Source organism: Centrocercus urophasianus, unplaced genomic scaffold (genome assembly GCF_019232065.1).
Source record: "Centrocercus urophasianus isolate 14NV4802_14NV808 unplaced genomic scaffold, USGS_Curo_1.0 seq_11, whole genome shotgun sequence".
NCBI lineage: Eukaryota > Metazoa > Chordata > Aves > Galliformes > Phasianidae > Centrocercus > Centrocercus urophasianus.
Genome location: NW_024884253.1, coordinates 201621 through 220314, shown reverse-complemented (window position 1 = coordinate 220314; position 18694 = coordinate 201621). Strand labels below are relative to the sequence as shown.

At 45.0% G+C, this 18694-nt stretch overlaps 1 protein-coding gene across 1 annotated transcript in view; it reads right to left on the bottom strand.

Annotated features, from left to right (window-relative positions):
• Window positions 1–18694, bottom strand: part of ZC3H3 (zinc finger CCCH-type containing 3) — a 159303-nt gene that overhangs the window by 15187 nt on the left and 125422 nt on the right. Inside the window, exon 9 of the mRNA XM_042838216.1 lies at window positions 15247–15378. Within this exon, the coding sequence (XP_042694150.1) occupies window positions 15247–15378 (132 nt within the window). The remainder of the gene's footprint in view (window positions 1–15246; window positions 15379–18694) is intronic.

Sequence of the window (18694 nt, the reverse complement as noted above, 5' to 3'; positions counted from 1 at the left end):
AGACAGCACACTGGAGTATAAAATTTTCCATTCCAAGTTTGTGACCTCCCTTGGTCAATGGAGAAGGAGTATGAAAGGAACAAAGCACGTCCCTTTTTTGCTTCAAAATGTGCCTATTTGGGGACTGTTGCCTCCTTGCCAAAGGAGGAGCTGGAGCTCAACCTATGGTTTCCAGAGCAATGCTCACAGAGGGAATCAGCAGCAAAGAGAAGTCTGCAGAACTCACCAGATGGGTGTTCTTCTGGGAAATGGCAATTTTTGGCACATGAAAAGGCAGCAAGGCAGAAGAGGTAGCTTTGGACGTGATTTCTAACTAGAAAAGTTGGTTGGCTTAAGGGAGAATGACCAGCCTCTCCACCTCCAACACTGGGATACCACCACCCAAGGGACTGTCTCACTCTGCTCTGTGTTGTGTGGCCTCACCTCGAGCACCGGATGCAATTTAGGAACAGAAGGACATAAAACTGTAAGAGAGTGTCCTAAGCAAAGCTATGAAAGTGGGAAAGGGTCTGGTGGGAAGATGTATGAGGATCAGCTGAAGTCCCTTGGTTTGTTCAGCCCAGTGCAGACAAGACTGAGAGGAGGCGTTATGGTGGCCTACAGACAACCCATAACAATTCTGGTTACAGCAGCAGGGTATGAGGGAAAGGCATGGAGTTGAATCAGGGGAGGATCAAGTTGGGAAAAGGTGGTGGTGGGCATGGAACCCCCCAAGGGTGGTGGTCGCAGATCCAAGCTCAAGTTTAAGGCGTGTTTGAACAATGCTCTCAGACATAGGGTTTGGATTTTGAGTGGTCCCATGTGGAGCCAGGAGTTGGACTCGATCATTCTTACAGGTCTCTTCCAACTCAGGATATTCCATGATTTTATGATTCAAAGATCCTTGTGAGTCCCTCCCAACTCAAAGCATTCTGTGGTTCTACAGATGCTGCCTTACCTGACCATTCACACTACAAAAACTCCTTGCTCCAGGACAGCAAAGACACTAAAATTTTGCACAAATTTCAGAGAAAGCAGAAAAATCCATGGAAAGAGAAAGTTTGCAGAATGACCAGTAGACCAATGACCAATAGAAATGCATCTTCCCGCAACAGGGAATCACAAGATGTGGGTGAGCTCCTGCCCTTTTAATACCCCCAAAGTGGAGCTGTATGGGAGCAGCCCCCTGCGGTGACCTTTGGGAGGGAATGGCAACCCTGCTGAGTTGCAGGAGTGAGGGGACTCTTCTTGAAAGGGCAATGGGGTCTGGCAGCTTAAGGCAATCAAGGGTCTGCCAACATCAGCAGTGGAGAGAGGAACTCGACAGCTAGAGGCTGGCACAGCAGGAGGGCTAGGGAGCCGGACAGATACACCAACATCAGCTCTGTGGGGTGCAAGAACCAGGAGGAGGACTAAAATTCATCAAAAACAGCTCCAAGCACTTTCCCTCTCTATTTCAAGGAGCTTCCATGATGTTATATCAATTGATAGGTAGCATGAAAGCAGAGCATCTCCAAATAGTGCTCAATGTTTGCCATGACTCCAAAATCCCACTGCTCTATCCCACCCAACCGGTGCTGGAAAATCAACACTGAAGACAATCCCCTGTAGGCGAGGTGTCAGCTCTCATTGAATCATGGAAGTATTAATGTTGGAAAGATCACTAAGGTCATTTAGTCCAACCATCAGCCCATCTCCACCACCCCATTCACAGAATCACAACATTATTCATGTTGGAAAGTCCACAAAGATCATGAACTCCAATAAAGTCTCATGAGATGGTAGGAATGGGAACTCTTATTTTTTGGTATACCATTCAACAGGGAGTATATGAAAATGAGCTCCTACAGCAACACAATGCTTCTCTTAGCCTGCTTAAGTAGTCATTATCTAAGAAAATCTAGAAAACACACTTTTATGTCAAGAAGAAGTTTGGCAATATGGTTTTCCTTTTTTCCCTACCTTCTTCATAACTTCCCAACCTCTGGCAGCTGAAGATAAGGACCAAGAGTAAGTGCTTAGAAAAGGCAGTGATGGGGCAGCTTTAAAATAATTTTTTCCCCACATATTAGCAAGCAGGCGAACAAACATCTCAAACTGATAATTATCTTAAAAAATAAGAGGAACAAAATGGGCTGAGTAGGGAATGGGCCGAGAAAAACATCCCTGAAGGTGATAAAGAAATGTGTAGATATGGCAATGGTAGGAGTGGAAAATCAAGATGAGGAAAACCAAAGGATGTCACAGAGTCTCCTCCTTGGAGATCTTCAAAAGCCACTTGGGTATGGTCTTGAGTAGGCAGCTCAGAGCATCCCTGCTTGAGCAGAGTAAGGATCAGATGGACCCAGAGGTCCCTTGCAACCTCAACCATTCTGTGATTCTGTCTACAGTTCACAGCCAACCACCACCTCCGGTTCTCCATTCTTGCAATGACAGTGATGCCATGAGGACCTCTCTTGCTTCTCTCTTTGCTTCCAACAGAGCACTCTTGGTGGGTGGCTGCTCTCACATCTCAGCTTTGGCCACGTACCTATGCGGCTCTTAGACTTTGCTCACCATGAAGACAGAACAGGGCAGGTCTCACTTTTCTCACCTGAAGACCTTCAAGGCTGCTGCATCTTTTCCCAGAAGAGTGCAGGGAGACAGGAGATTCCTGCCCAGGGTGGTCCCTGGCCAAAGTCCCATAGAGCACCTGCTGCTCACCGTCCTTGGGGCTCTGCTGTATCACTTGTGTGCAAAATGAGTGCCCTCTGGGATGTCTTGGACTTGATTACACTTATGAGTCCCTTCCACCTTGAGATATTCTATGATTCAATGACTTTCAACCTGGAGAAATCGTGCTATCAGAAATGGTAGCTCATCTGTGGTTTTGCAGTTTGGTCCAGTCCAACTGATGCCCAGCTTTGCCACAGCAGTTCACCAAACAATATTTGTCAAGTTAACTCCTTATATTGATTTATTTACTTCTCAAGCAATGCAGAAGACTTCTGCATTATTGAGAAATGCATCCCAAGTCAATTACCACTAATTATTAGCAGGGCAGCAGCTCTCCCCAGAAATGCAAAATCTTCTCTTGTGTGTCTTCCAGCACAAAGACAAATGTGGAAAGGAGAAGAGCAGGAAAAGATTCCTCACCTCGAAAAGCCACATTGATGAATCACCCTTGGAACAGTCACCACTACATCAAGGAATGATGGAGAATGACATTGATTTGGGGAAAATCCAAGAGATGCACATGGCTGCTTCTTTCCAGCTGAGAGGGACCAAGGGACAGTGCCACATCCACAGATGTGTGACATGCGTGTCCCCATCCCCACCAATCCTCCACAGTGGGAGCAGGACTCGCCACATCACCATCTGGTCATTGGCTCCACTGGTGAATATACATTTAATATTAAAAAAACAAAACCGCATGCGACTAATTCCAGTGCTGTGTCCCTGGCTCAGCTTTCTAATGACTTTGCCCCCTCTATTCATCTATGGGAGGGAAGGGACAGCTCTTTTTTCTCTGCCCCCATGCCTTAAAGCCAGATGAAGTGGAGGGTTACTGTAAAGCTGCTTGCTGCTTGCCACGTGTCAGCCAGGGTGAAGCAATGGGGTGGCCGAGCGACCTCTCGCTCAGGGCCACCCGATCCCTTCCACCTGTCAGGGTGGCTAATTATACCCCGTGGGACTCCTGCCAACAGGCAGGTTGTACCATAAAAAGAGAAAAACTATCTGCCTCCTTCTAGCAGAGAGGAGAGAAAACCCACAGAAACCCCAAAACTTCTTCCAAACCAGCTGCACTGAGTGCCCATGGAATGGCATCAACTTCATGGCATGGGGTCATCCCATGGAGTGAGGTCATCCCATAGAACGAGGTCATCCCATGGATTGGAAACAGGGATCAGCCCCAAGGGGGGCTCGTGCTCCAGGGTCTCCCCAGTTTCCCTGCTTCGGAGTTCCCCTCACAGCCTGCCTGGAGCTGAGCAGCAAGCAGTACCCAAATCTGGGATGCTGCCTACTGGCAGTCCTATACCCAGGCCTCTTCCCTAGCTGCCAGGGAGTCCTGGGTGAAATTCAAGGTACTGCTCAGCATCCAAAAAGCCATAAATGGCCCCCAGCCCTGTCACTCACAAGGGAGGCGTCAGGCACAAGTGTATTTGTGGAGCGCAGCCTTCTTTAGCCCAGACCTGGCAAAGAAGGAGGCAGCAACTGGCAGGGCTGGTTGGAAGATCTCAGCCCTGGGAATGATATTAATTAACATTTTCCATCAACAACCTCAGCAAGGAAGAAGGTAAAGCTGGGTTACTGGGCCGACCAGTAACCGCACAATGACCCCATGGGGGGAGGAACAGTCTCATCCAGCCCTGCATTCCCGGCTCTGCTCCACCAGGAGTTTGCCCACATTGAACTTCTCAAATATCTCCAGGCTTGTCTCGCACCCTGCTTGATTCTTCTTATTCCAGTGCCAGGGGATGGCAGGTGACATGGGAAAAGAGAGAGCAAACTGTTGGTGCATCCTTGCTTTGCTCTTCCCATTTCTTTAGGCTTCCATCCACCTCTCCGTACAATGAGCACAAGAGAGTCTATCCAGCCCCTGACTGGAAACCCAAACCCAAAAGGGAACTGCACAGTCTGGGGAAGGGGAGCTTTACAAGGACAAGCTAAAACCCCAAACTCAAGAAACCCAGAGTGACTCAACTCAACTCAACTCAAGAAACTCAACGCAGGTGCTTTCTTTTTCCGAGCCTGCAGCTCAGCGAGAACTATTAGAGGTAACCCCATTTCCAAGTCACAGGATTAACTGGCTGGATTGATGTTGGGTTGTTTTAATGCACCTCTTCCCCATGAATTAGTTGTGTTAAGTGTTAAGTGTCTGCTGGGAAGCTATTGCTGGAGGTGGTGGAGCTGCTTTCTGACACCATTCAGAGCTGACAGCCAGTAAATAACTTTTTTTGATGGCCTTTTTATAATTGGGTGCAGATGGAAGCAGCCTTAAGAATTCCAAGTCTCCATCATTAAAACCTGGAGGACAATACATCCAAACATCACATAGCCTGTGGAATAATAATGGGAGAAATTTAGCTAACACACCGAGTGTTGCTTGTGCCTCTTTGTCTTCAGGCAGTCAACAGGAGAAATCAAAGGGTTTTGACTCTGTTTTATCTTTTCTCCCCAGTGCAGAGCAGGGGAAACAGCCTCATGCCAGTTTCCCAACTGGGAAATACAACAAATGAGAGAGCCCCGACATTTGGGAAGAAAAGATTTTATGCTATTTGAAAAGTCGCAAAATTCCCTTCCCGTGGTCACCAACAGCAGTCCCAATTAACAGCAGATACAAAAATGGCAAACAAGCTGGTAGGAGCTGTGACGACCAAAGGAGAGCATCACTTAGTAGAGGTGGACACTTGAGCTTGTGGTTTCCAAGTCAATGGTTTGGAAAAAGGGAAGGAAAAGCTCAAAATCTGTGGAAGAGTTGCTTGGTGTCACAGGATTTTGGGGCCACTGCTCCAAGGCTGACAACAGCACACGATAAAGTGTCAAAGAATAAGAGAATTAATGAGGTTACAATGACCACTAAGATCATTCAGTCCAATTGTCATTGAGTGCAACATCTATCTTTTCCTTGAAATCCTCCAGGGAAGGGAAGGATGTCCTGAAAACCCAGAGGAGCCATGGCCCTTACCAAACTCCGATTTGGTCTTACTCTGGCCCCAAGGCACCAAAGACTGGTGAAGACATGGTGAACGCAAAGCCATGGATAGAAGGATGAAGGTGAATCCCAGTTTGTGAGCAAAGAGTCGCTGAGGACCAGCGTGGACACCCACATGGGAATTCCTTCAGTGCTTAACCATTTCCTCACTGCTTTGCAGAGCCTGCTCAGGAATGCCATTTCCATTGCAGGCCCCCAGCAAGGTCATCCATCACACCTCCAAGTCATGATGGAGCCAGTTTCATATGGAGAACCCATCCACATTTCACATGGATAACCCATCCATGGAAACTATCAATCCCAAATCAATACCTCTGGGGATGGAGCAAGGTAGACATCAACTGTACATCCCCTAAAGAGAAGTCTTCACCAGAACAAGGGGTTCTGCCATTCACAGGCTCCCAGGTGGACCCCAACAAGAGAAAACAACTGTGAACAAAGGGGAATTCCAGTGTGGAAACAAAGACAAAATCTGCTCTGCTTTGTGTTTGCCTGTAAAGAAGTTCAGACCGAAATCAAGAACTTTGCCTCATCAGTACATTCCCAGTCATTAGCAGAGATTTAGTGACTACTTGCCTCCTAATTTTCATGTTTTGTGATGCATCTTTTACTACAAAGATATTAAAGCGCAAGAGAAAAAAAAATCACAGGCTGGTATTTATCTAGGCACTATTATCAACTAGCCCAGGCTATTAAGCAGTTTGAGTTTGCCCTGATAAGCAACATCTTTAATGCAAGCATCTGAATGCTGCTGGAGATACTACAGTTAAATTAAAGTTGCAATAAGAACCCTCATTATGCCATTACAGAGTACGGTAAATAAGATGCAAGATGGAAACCCACAAAGATTTCTGCAGAGATACACGGATTGGATGGGGCACAGAAGAAATCTGATTTGTTTTAAACCTCCTCTGGAAGTTACAAAGCTTTTTCAATGGTAAGCTGCCATCCTCAGCACTCACATTTATCACTATCAGTAGCACAGCCCTCGTTGCTGTTCTAATTTCAGCCAAGAATCATTTGGGTGTGCAAAATGAAGAGACCAACTTCTACTGGGGCCAAGTACTTGCACAACTCATCTGCCCTTCTTAGACCCATTTCACAACAATGTACAGTCAAGTCCCTTGTCCCAGCTGACACAATTGGGCACCTCATACCAGAATAGATTTATTGTAGAATCACTGAGGTTGCAAAATACCTCCAAGATCATCAAATCCAAATGTTGACCCTTCATCACTATGGCCACTCACAGAATCACAGAATCATTACACGCATTTCACAGTAGGAAAAGATCTCCAAGATCATCCAGTCCAACTGCCAACATTCAGCCTACTGGTGGAGTCCTAAAGCCAAGGTTTCATTCCACAGTTCCAGTAGATGTGAGCTTGCCAATACCCATTTACTTTTTCATGATCTGTGATCTTAAGAACAAACATATTCAAGATCATCACTAAGTCTGACTACTTTTGCTTCTTTCAATAAAGAATTTACTTACTAATCACTTGGTTGACTGATTTCAGATTTCTGCTACACATTATACGAAATAAGAGAAAAACAAACAAATTAAATGGGCAACTGTAACACACAGAAAACATCTGTCAACCAAAGCCAAAATTAAAGATAAACAAAACGAAATTGCCTTTGTAGATGATTATCATACAACTGCAGTGAACTATAAAAGAGCTATCAAAGGCTACCCATCAGCTAATTCTAAATGATGGGATAAGGTAAGCTGGAAATCTTTTGCATTATCCCAAAGATGGAACTGGAGTAATCTCACTCTGGTGCTGTGTGGACATGCCTGGAGGAACCAAAATTTGGCAGGAAGGTAAAAGTCTATTTGGCACATCAGGAACCTGCAGCTGGAACAGGTGGATACGTGGCTACTGTCTATACATGTGCTCAAAATATCACTCCTAGTGACCAGACTCAAAGTCATCTAGATAAAAATGAAGATGAGGGAGGTAAAAATGGCTGAGAATTGGAGGAAAATCAGAAACACACCACCAGTGAGAATTAAGAAAGGATGATCCAAGAGCTTCAAGGAGGGCAGCACTCCAAAGGCTCTTGGATATGATGTGGGCACTTTGTAGTTTGAAATTCATGGTGTGAAAGCTTAAAACCAGGAGTTGGACTCAATGATTCTCAAGGGTCCCTTCCAACTCAGTATATTCTGTAATTTTATGAAAATCACTGCCTGGCCCTTGATTTACATGAAAAAGCTTAGAGAGGGCTTGTAATCTCTAAAACCACCCCTGACTCCCTTGTATATCCCATATAAAGTGGAAACGAGGCAAAATGTCCCATTATTTCTTCATACATGTAAAAAGCATATCCATACGTAAGACTTGATGTTTCTACCATCTGAGTCCAAAACAGTTGCATGCAGGACAGATAAACTTGAATCTTAAATGGTTATTTCCCCTATGAGCAAAAGAAAGTGAGGTTTTCAAGATGCAATAACGTGAAGCCTTCTCATAATTCTCCTGTTGTAGGTGGATCAGCTCCTTAGAAGAAGCAATGTGCAGATCCCTAAATATCCAACTTTCTTGAATGTAGGTGAATAATCCGTTTGAGGTTTGATTCTACTAATAAGAGCCCAAGTGAGTTTTATATTCAGTGCAGAATGAGTGGGGCTCAGAAAACCTATTCTTCCTTTGGTATTCCTTAACGATTTGATCCAAATGGAAGAAAAAAGGGAGATGTCTCTGACCAGTGGAACAGTGGAAGTCATTCCCTTCACGGTTTGATGAGTTCATGGTTGGACTGGACGATCTTAGCTGGTCTCTTCCAACCTTAATGATAATGATTCTATGAATCTATTTCCTCCCTATCCTTTGACCAGCTAATCTGTTTCACTCATCTGCAGTTTTAATGAACATCACCTCCAGGTGGCTCCTGTGCAGCCCTATGTCACGATCCATGAATTGCATCACCCTTTCCCTCTGCTCAGGTATGGTCACATATGCACATGTTTGAAATCCTGCTCTTCCCTAGCCACTGCTGCAAGCTCTCTCTGAATGAAAGGGGATTGGAAATTGGAAGCAGCTGTGATAGGATCACAAAAGAAATAAGATGGAGGAACGGCCAACAGAGAGAAAATTTGGGATGACTCAAAGCTTAGCCTTCCCCATACCCCTCCCCATGCTCACGCTGAGCACAGAGGTTTTATATTAAGGTTTCTTGCACTTCAAATAGCCCCCCTGGTAGCTGGGCATGGAGGAGCTTCTCAGCTTGATTGGGTTTAATTCAGCATAACAGCATCACGGGGTTTGGAGATGAGTGCTTCGAGCCTGGAAATCTGCTCCTGCCGTGGCTGCTTCTCTCCAGGCATCAGCAGCAGGGCAATTTGAAAGAAAAATCATCTGAAATTGAAACCTGTTTAAAAAAAACCCCACAACTTAGTCTGTCTCAAACTGACAGCACTGGGCAAATAATCTACATGTGAAGCAGCTGCATGGGGTCTCATAGGGTATTTGAAGGGCCTTCAAGAGATGAGCAAAACTTTGTTCACCCGAGGATGCAATGCTGAAGTCCCATAGGTACCAATTTCCCACCCAAAAGTGATCTGGAACCAGAACCCCTGAATACAGTCAATGTCAATGCCAGCGTATATGGATGGAAAGAGGAAGGCTGGAAGGAAGCTCTCCTGCTCTCAAAATTGGAGTACTTTCCTTTGCAACCCCCAGCACATTCCAAACCTCTCCCAGATACAATCATGACTGGTTTGGAAAAGATGAGATGAAGGAGAGGTCTCAGTCTTTAGAATTTCCACAGCCAGAAGACATTCAACAACCCACGTTTCATCATAGAACCAAAGAAGGGTAAAGGGATACCTCAAAATACCAACAAACATCTGATCTCTGTTGTGAAAAAAAAATTGCTCACCATCACAAACTGAGCAAAAGATAATTAAGAAAGAAGTCCCAAAGACATTTAACTGGTAGCTGATTCCAAAAGTGAGGCTTTTCCTAAAGATTAGAAATGTGTTAAATTGAATGCATTGGATATGTGAAATGAAAAAGCTTTACAGTGGGAACCTGTTAAACTTCCACCAGAAAAGGAGAAAAGAACCAACGTGATGCATCACAAGACGAGAAAAACGAGAACAAATTGTTGGCAAAGAAAAAGTCCCTGAATTGGAGTTTTCTGTAGAAAAACAAGCAGCCGTCACTGCTGTCACTGTGGTCTTTCCAACCTTAATAATTGATTCTATGATTCTATGCTTGGGGACAGCTGGGCAGTCCCAGCATGGCTCAATGATGAGCATCCCTTGGCAGAGCACCGCTTCCCCCTGATTTATCCCTTTACAATTTCCCTGTGTGTTTTCACTGTTGTTTAATCTCACAGTGCCTCACTGCTTAACAGTTCCCATGGGGGAACAATCTACCCACAGGCTTCCAAGCAGCTGATGGAAACAATATGAAGATAGGTATTTAATGCAGCACATTCACTAATGTACACCATGGGGGAAAAGCTTATTTAATACCAAACAATTTTACAGATGCAGCAGTTAGAGAGGGCCAGGCTGATTCGCTTGCCTTTGCTATGACACACTGCTAGGAAACACTGCTGCTGCACCAAAACCTGTCTGAACCCCATTCTTCCAAATACAATTTATTCCCCAATAAACTGAAGTTTGCATCTGCAAAGCAAATTGTAAGTTACCTGCTCTGCAGGGACATCTCCATTCCTAAGGCAAGTACTTGCTGTATATAATCCTAGGTGCATGCTCAAAGCCATGCAATTAAATATTAAATTATCAAAAATTAAATATTAAAGCAGCAGTGCATAGTCTGATTTTTGGGTGGTTCTGTGTAGAGCCAGGAGTTGGACTTGGTGATGGGCTGATGGGTGGACTAAGATGGTCTTAGTTGTCTTTCCAACCTTAATGAGTCTATGATCTTTATGGGCCCCTTCCAACTTGGAATATTCAATGATTCTATGATTCTATGTATGTCAACACCCTCAGTACTGTGTACTATTTTGGAAACCACATTTGGGCACAGCCAGGAGAGTAGCTTGGCAGAGAAACCATCTCTTGGACCACCTTGCACCCATCAGACTAAGCACAACTCATCCAATGTTCAATTACATCCAATCCCATGGCAGCCTTTTAATGGATAGCTCTCCAGGGTGGCTGCCTATGGGGACAGGAGGATTCTGCAGGTTTCACCACCATGGACACGTCCCTTTGCTTGTCCCATCCCCTGGGGAAATGCTATAATGCCTTGCACCCACGAGCATCATCCCATTCTCCTCCATGAACTCAAGCCCCAAACACAGGCAAAAGAAAGGAAGGAGAGATGGAGGAACAGAGCAGTCTACCCTAGAGCAACTACTTAACAGGACAACTCATTTTAACAGCTAATACAGGAAGAGAACAAACTCTAAAAAAAAAGTGTTGTCGTCGGAAAACCCTGAGGAGCACCTGCAAGTGGCCTCATTTCTTCTTCCCCCCCTCTCCATTTCCCTTTTGGTGTTCCCCTGGCCAGGGGGGGATCTTGAGCTTCACCCAACAGGACATTTTGTGGGGCTGGAGAAGGTCAGAGAGCTCATGGCAATGTGGCAGCCAGACATCCATGGGTGGCATCACTCTAAGCAGATTACTCACAGCATCCCAACACACAACCCAAAAATGAGTGAGGATGCTGAAAATTGAAATTCTAACTTTGCTATGAACTCCCTTCTGAAAATAATTGAGTATAACACTCACTTAATGAAGGATGAAGCCACGTTCTCCTCCAGGAGCTGTCCCCTTCCCCAAGGGCAAGGGATCTGTTTACAGTCTATGTCCCTAAAACAGGATTTGGGAATTCAAAACTGAACTTTCTCATTTGTTCTGGAGGTTGGATGGAGCAAGCTGACCCAGTGCCTGATTTAGAATCACAGAACCATAGAATATTCCAAATTGGAAGTGACTTATAAAGATCACTCAACGGTTGGCAACCCTGCCCATGGCAGAGAGATTGGAACTGTATGATCTTCTGAGGTCCCTTGCAACCCCAAACCATTCCGTGATTTTATGATTCTGATGAAGGTAGATTGGTCAGGTCCACAGAACAAGACTGGCACCATTTGTATGAAAAATGTACGCAGTCGGAGTCAGAACCCAAGGGATTGTCAAAGCCCAATCATGTTGACCTGAGCATCCTGCAAAAAATTCTAGAAAACACTCAAGATGTGACACTGCCAATGACATGCCATCAACTGTGAATAATTGATGGCATTTTTTATGAAGGTCTGATAAAAAACAGCACAGGGAAAAAAAACACAGCAGGGAGAAGAACCCAATGCGATGCGCTGCCAAACCCAAGCAGACTCATGATTCCCAGATGTCCTCCCCTTGGAGTTTATCCTCAGAGGATGCTCTACTGAGTGCTCAGGCTGTGGGCAGATAGCTCTCAACACTTCTCGGACAACAGCAAGGCAGAACAAGAAGAGATTTACTCCCAGCCTAAATTATTCAAAAGAAAAGGGACTGCGCATCTTTAACAAGGCATCGTTTTATGAAGCAAGGTTAACATTTTTACTTGATTCAGTAGAATATTAGAAACTCTCCGGGGTCCATTTGAGGACTTTCTACTTTGAGCAAAAGAACGGACTCAGCACTTTTTATATTATTTAGAGAATAAAATTAACCCTTAATGGCCCAAGCTGCTATTTCTCCTCCCCAGTTAAATATGGCCCGCTCAGCAATTTCTCCCCATATATAATTACAGGCTGCTATCCATCATCTGTAGGAGAATGCTTTTCTGACACTCCGAAAGTGACGCAGTAAGCACTTTTACTAATAGAATAAATATTCTAAATATCTCTTTTATATTTTCATTTAAATTGGAATATTTTAAAATAATTGTAGGGACGCTGCCCGTGCTGTTAGTGCTACAGGACAGCTCTGTTTTTCCTCAGAAGGGATGTTTATCCTGCACGCAGACCCCTCCACACACCGACGCAAAAAAGTAATTAGCCAAAGACTAATTTATTAGGATTTCCCTCCATTCTTGCTGATGTCCTGAGTTTCTCACTGTCCTTATTTTTGGCTTTTCTTCCTCCTGTTTGCTTTTTTTTTTTTTTTGGCCAGTGGTCTGTAGCCACTTCTTCCATCTGGAAGGGATGGGTTTGCCTTGATGAAGGCACTTGGTTGTGTTCTGGTGAAGGGACAACTCAAGAAACATGTAGATGTGGAACTGAGGAATATGGTTTAGTGGGAAATATTGGTGGTAATTAGACAGTGGACTCATGATTTCATAACTGGATATGGAGGGGATGGGCTGACAGTTGGACTTGATGATCTCAGAGGCTGTTTCCAACCTTAATGATTCTGTGATTCTGTATGGAGGCTTTACATGATGTTCTCCAAGCACCTACAGCTTTTCCCATGTTCATCCAAACGTCTCATGGCTTCACTGCCTTTCCCTTTGTGCTAAGCTCCATTTTGGGCATTTGCTGAGAGCCAGCCTTTAAGCATCATTGCCTTCCCTTGGCTTTTCAACTCTCATCTGCTCCCAGAGATGTTGCTGAGATCTTCCAGTGTCTCCATCAAGAACAGCACCTGGGATGCAAAGAAGGAAAGCCCAGATCCAGGCATCCCAACAATTTCAGTGAACAGCAGTTCAAAACACATGGGATTCAGAAAGCTGTAGGAACAGCCACTCTGCAAAACAGTGCTTAGGCAGCCACTTCTTCACGCACAACTATTAAATGCAATAAAATAATATTGCTCTATAGGCCCGCTGGGGCGTTTTTGGGATGGTGCCCTGTGATCTGGCAGCCTTTACGTAAACAAAATTATTGTTTCATTAGTGGCTCAGTTTTTTTTTGTTGTTTTTTTTTTTTTTTCTTTTCAGTTGAAGAGCTGAATTAAAGCAGCGTTTGCAAAACTCCAAAAGTGTCTGAAGTGTTTTGGATGTGGTACCTGATGGCTCCAGCTTGGGGAGTTGCTCACTGAAGTTTGTGTCTTCTCCCATTGACTCATGGAAGTAGCTAACCAACTCAAGATATTGTTTTCATGTTTTCTTCCAGGTAAAGCAAACACATCCTCAAGGTTAAAAGCCTGTGTCCCAGAAGGAAGAGAATGGCTGCTATCCTCCAACTTTATCAGTGCTGTGTTCATATGGTGCAGGAAGGTTCAAGTTTGACATCAGGAAAAACTTTTTCTCCAAAAGAGTGGTCAGGATGCCTAAGGAAGTGGTGGATTCACCATCCCTGGAAGTGCTCAATAAATGTGGAGACGTGGCACTGAGGGACATGGTTTAGTGGGCAATATTGGTGGCAGATGGATGTTTGCACTAGATGGACTAAAGGTCTTTCCCAACTTTAATGATTCTATGATCTCCATAAATCTCAGAGTCTACTTCTGTGCACTTATTCAGTCTGTTGGCAAATTTCCTGTCTGCCTCTTCCCAATTATGACCATGCATTGCACAGCCTGAGGACTCTGATGTGAGTCAACAGTCACACTAAGAGGCCAAATAAGGTATTAAATGAATAGAAAACAGCAAAATTGAATCAGGAAGGCATTATGTACCCAGGAGGTACTCTTCCCCAGCCCAATAATAGGAGCCATCCTCTACAGGAAACATGGAAATGTGGCACTGAGGGACGTGGTTCAGTGGGCACGGTGAGGATGGGCTGGAGTTGGTCCTGATGATCTTAGTGGTCTTTTCTACCCTTAATAATTCTATGATCCTAATACCCAGGGATGCTCAGCAGTGCCACAAAGCAAGGCAGTGGGAGACCCCGACAGCACTTAGGAAGGAAGGCACTGATGTGAGACATTGGATAGATCCCAAACTTCATTTCTCTAATGCAAGAGCCTCAAAATTCCATTGGAAACCAGCAACTGCCAGCCATCTTCAGGTCCTTCTCTGGGAAGGCTAAGTAACCACATGCCCTGTGTGTTACAAATGGTGCCATAAATTCAGGGACCTTACAAATCAATCATGGATGTACATCAAATCCCTGCAGCACTTCACCACATTGACCTAAAGCAGAAAGATATGGGGATGGGAGCCAGACTCCAGGCAATCCCCTTCTAGGAACACATCTGGAGGCTCAAATGATGTTGGCTGCAACAGGAAGGGTGCTGCAGCTGCTGCTAAAACTGAGTCCCAGGAGTTCATGCTCAGTTTTAACACACCACGAACTCAGCATGACTGCAAATAACCATTAAGTTCTGCAAAAAACAGAGCTCAGAGTGCCCTCCTTTTGCTTTTCATCTATTTAACTGAGCAGTGCCTGGGGCTGGTGCTATCTGCACAGGGACGCACAAGACCAGCATATGATCGTGAGCTGCAACCTCTTTCATTTGTTTCCTTTTTCTTTTTTTTTTTTCCATGCCTGTAAGGAAACAAAGCCACTTTGCCCATAAACCTTTGGAAACGCATCCAGGTGTTTTCAGCAGCTTCCAGCTCTACAGCTCCCTTTGGTGCTATAGCTCGCATGAAAAACAGCTGGTGGCTCACCAGCACAGTGCCCTCTGCCTATTTTAGCAAAAAACCCAAATCCATCACTGCAGACAGAGAGAGAATGGTTGCCTTTTTTTTTTTTTTTAATTTTAATTTTTTTACCTTTTCTCCCATAGGGCAATAGCCTTTGAGAAAATCCTGGCACACTTCTGCCTTCCTGGACACATAGACGTGGCTGTAGGGGCAGTTGCTGTTGTTGCAGATCCCCTTCAAGAAGTAGGAGCACACTGGCATCTGAAAGAGGAAAGGATGAGAAGCAGAGGATGAGAAACCCCCATACTCATGGCTATTAGGAACCGTTCCAATGCCCAGAACTGAAATAAAACAGTGACACACGTAAAATAAATCTGTGCCTTTTGCCAAACACTGATGCCAGGGGTATTTTTAGTTCTTCTGTTGGGTTCTCACAGCACTGCTCCATGACATGACATGGTCCTGCTGTCATAGCATCCTACGGGACGATTACTGGAAAGCACAAAACTGCTCTTACAAAACTCAGCACAGAAAAGGATGGGGTTGTCAGTGGCATGGGGTGGATTTGTTTTCCCTGCAAAGCTCCCAAATAAACTTGAAAGAAAGGGCAGCAAACACCATCCCAAGAGATAATGCAGCAACAGAAGCAGAGGGCTTGCCCTGTCTGAAACACCGTTTCCCATCATGGTTTTCCTCTCTCTTATGTGGGTTTTCCAGCAGCATGAAGGTAATCCCACAACTTAACAAGGCAGAAAAGTGCTTGCAAGCATTATTTGTAGGGGGGGCTGTATCACATGCAAGCAATAGCCCAGCACTCCTAGAGCTACAGGAGGACTGGAGCTGGAGGAAGAATGCTTCAGGAGAGGAGGAGGAGGAGCAGAGCTGTCCCAGTACACTTGCTGCTCCCCAGCTTCAGCATCACTATGACAAGCAAAAAGCAGGAGAGCATTCACCCACCACTTCAAACTGCAAACTTCACCTTCTTCCAGCTGTTATAATTAAAAACAAATTACCAATCTGCAGCAATATGTCACCATCCTTAACTCAAAGTAACTTCCCAACCCTAGAAGCCGCTTTGTAATGTGATCGGTTTGTAACCTAAATGCTGTCCCATCCCCTCAATGCTGTCCCATCCCCTAAATGCAAAATTTACTTACTGCTCAGTGCACTACTGATCCCTCTGCTCATCCCAGTGCTGCTGCTTCAAGCGTCCCCAAACCAATACTTACCCTTCTGCAATAAGCGTGCGCAGAAAAGTCCCTTTCCCTGAAGGGCACGTTTAAGGTTTTAACTAAATTGGCTCATTTGAGGCAAAGAGAAAGGGAGAAATAGAGGGAGGGGGGAGCAGAGGGGAAAGAAAACAAAGGGTGCTTTAAGAGAGAAGAGTTTATTTTTAATTGTCTTTTAACTGCAGACATTAACATAAAGGACAGGGCTCTAGGGCTATCTTTTTTGTTGGTGGTGGTGTGACCGTAAATGATTCCCTTAATGTAGTTTTTGATATAGAGCCCAAATTAGCTCTAATAAAAAGGGATAATAAAGCCAGCTCTTATACAAAAATAAACTCCTCCTAGCTGTCAAGCCTGAGCCATTATCAAGAGGAAGCAGCACTCTCATTTCAATTAACCTTGTTTGCACCCCACTACGTCCACACAAATAACAATAACATTAATTCAAGGCACTGGTGCGGTGCGTCCATATTAGACAGCTTTGACTATGTACACGCTTTGGAGCCAGCAGCTAATGAACCCGAAACTCAACGTGAATTTCCAAATTGCTCACAACAGAGTTTTGAAGCTCTATTAGGGAGAAAAATGCTGATTCTTTTCAAGTTCCTCAAGGGGAAAAGCTGTTGTAGCAGCAGCGGGCGGCTGCCGGAGTCCTAGCCTCTTGCTAACCTTCAGTCACAAACCCATTCATTCAGATTTATGGGTTCCTCTAAATCACAGTGACATGCTGGAGGCTCTGCCCTGTTGCACAGAAGAGGAATCAGCTCTGCCCAGCGTCCCCTATAGGGTGAAAACCCCATTAGCTCCACTTTTCCCTATCCCCCAGGTAGGCTCCCTGTAATTTCTCCACTGCTTGCAGAGGCAGATTGGCTTCTGAAGCTCTCTCTCAGGCATAGTGACCATATGAATGAGTGCTTTGCCCTGGGGTATCCAGCAGAGAGCATCCTTGGAACAGGACCACAGCTGGAAAAAGGATTTGGCTGTTTGGGATGTGGAAAAGGTGTCTGCTGCTCGCAGCTGAATCCACAGCCTCTGTGTTTAAAAGGGATTTCCCCCATTTTATAATTCTGTGACTTTTCAATGGGGAAACTGATGCATGGGATGCTCCAGGTTGAGTGCAGCTTTTGCCCGCAAACCAACAGCTTTAGCCCCAATAAAGTCCTGCTCCTTTTCCTGGACCATTCTACTGACTTCCCACCAAAGTGGACATGTGATGACAATCCCAGATGGCACTCTGAATGTCTGGGTGCCCCCAAAATCCCAACACGACCTTGAGAACAAACTAACGGTGCCATCAGCAGAACCTTGGACAGTGCTCTCAATCTATTTGCCATTAAGCACCGCAGTCATTATTAACTGCAAATAACAGATATGAAATATTAAAATATATCATAGATACTAAATTTGATGATAGATAACAAATAATAAAATAGATAACAAGGGAAAACCCCAACTCAAATAGCTGAAAGTAAGCCACTCATTCATCCTGAACCCAACAATTCACCCAGGAAAACCTGCACACGGGGAAAACACTGCCTTCCTCTGCCGAACAACTTCACCTGTCTTCCTCCTCAGTTGATAAATGAGGGAATCACCACCTCTGCCTGTAATCACCCGGGTTAACAGGGAGTTACAGGAGCTCAATAGTGGAGTCGCCTCTTGCTTTGGGCAGCTGGCTCCCCATGGCCATAAATCACTGTGAGCAGGCTCCAGCTCCTCAGAGAAGCTTGTTTCTCTTCCAGACGGTGTTGACGACAAGCACAGGGCAAGTGGAGACTCTGAACTGCTCCAGGGTGCCTAATCCTGCAAAAAATAATCCTCCTTCCTTACAGAGCATGATCTGCACAGCTACAAACACCTCCTCCAACCGGATTCATTTTAGGGTTGAATTGGAGGGCTGTCACCTGCTTGTTTCCTATGCTGATGTAACCACTCAGCCTGGGATTAGATGATGCTTCAGGACCCTGTGGGACTCATACGGATATTTCTAAGTCCCAACTTTCATGCATGTTTTTGCCCTGGGATCAAAATCTGCTGATACACCCAGAACCACTCAATGCACTGGTACAGATAGAAGCTGAGCACTCCATGGGGTCTGGGCCACTAAGGGACTAACACCAGCTTTCAATGCCTGCTGAAATATCCAAGACCACTTAAATCATTGGTATAGATGAAAGCTGAGCATCCCATGAAGTCTGACTGGGGATCAACGCCAGAATCCAATGTGTGCTGAAATACCCAGGACCCATAAACTCACTGGTATAGATGGAGGCTGAATATCCTATGAGGTCTGGATCACTATGGGATCAACAACAGGCTCCAAAACTTGCTGAAATATGCAGGAGCAC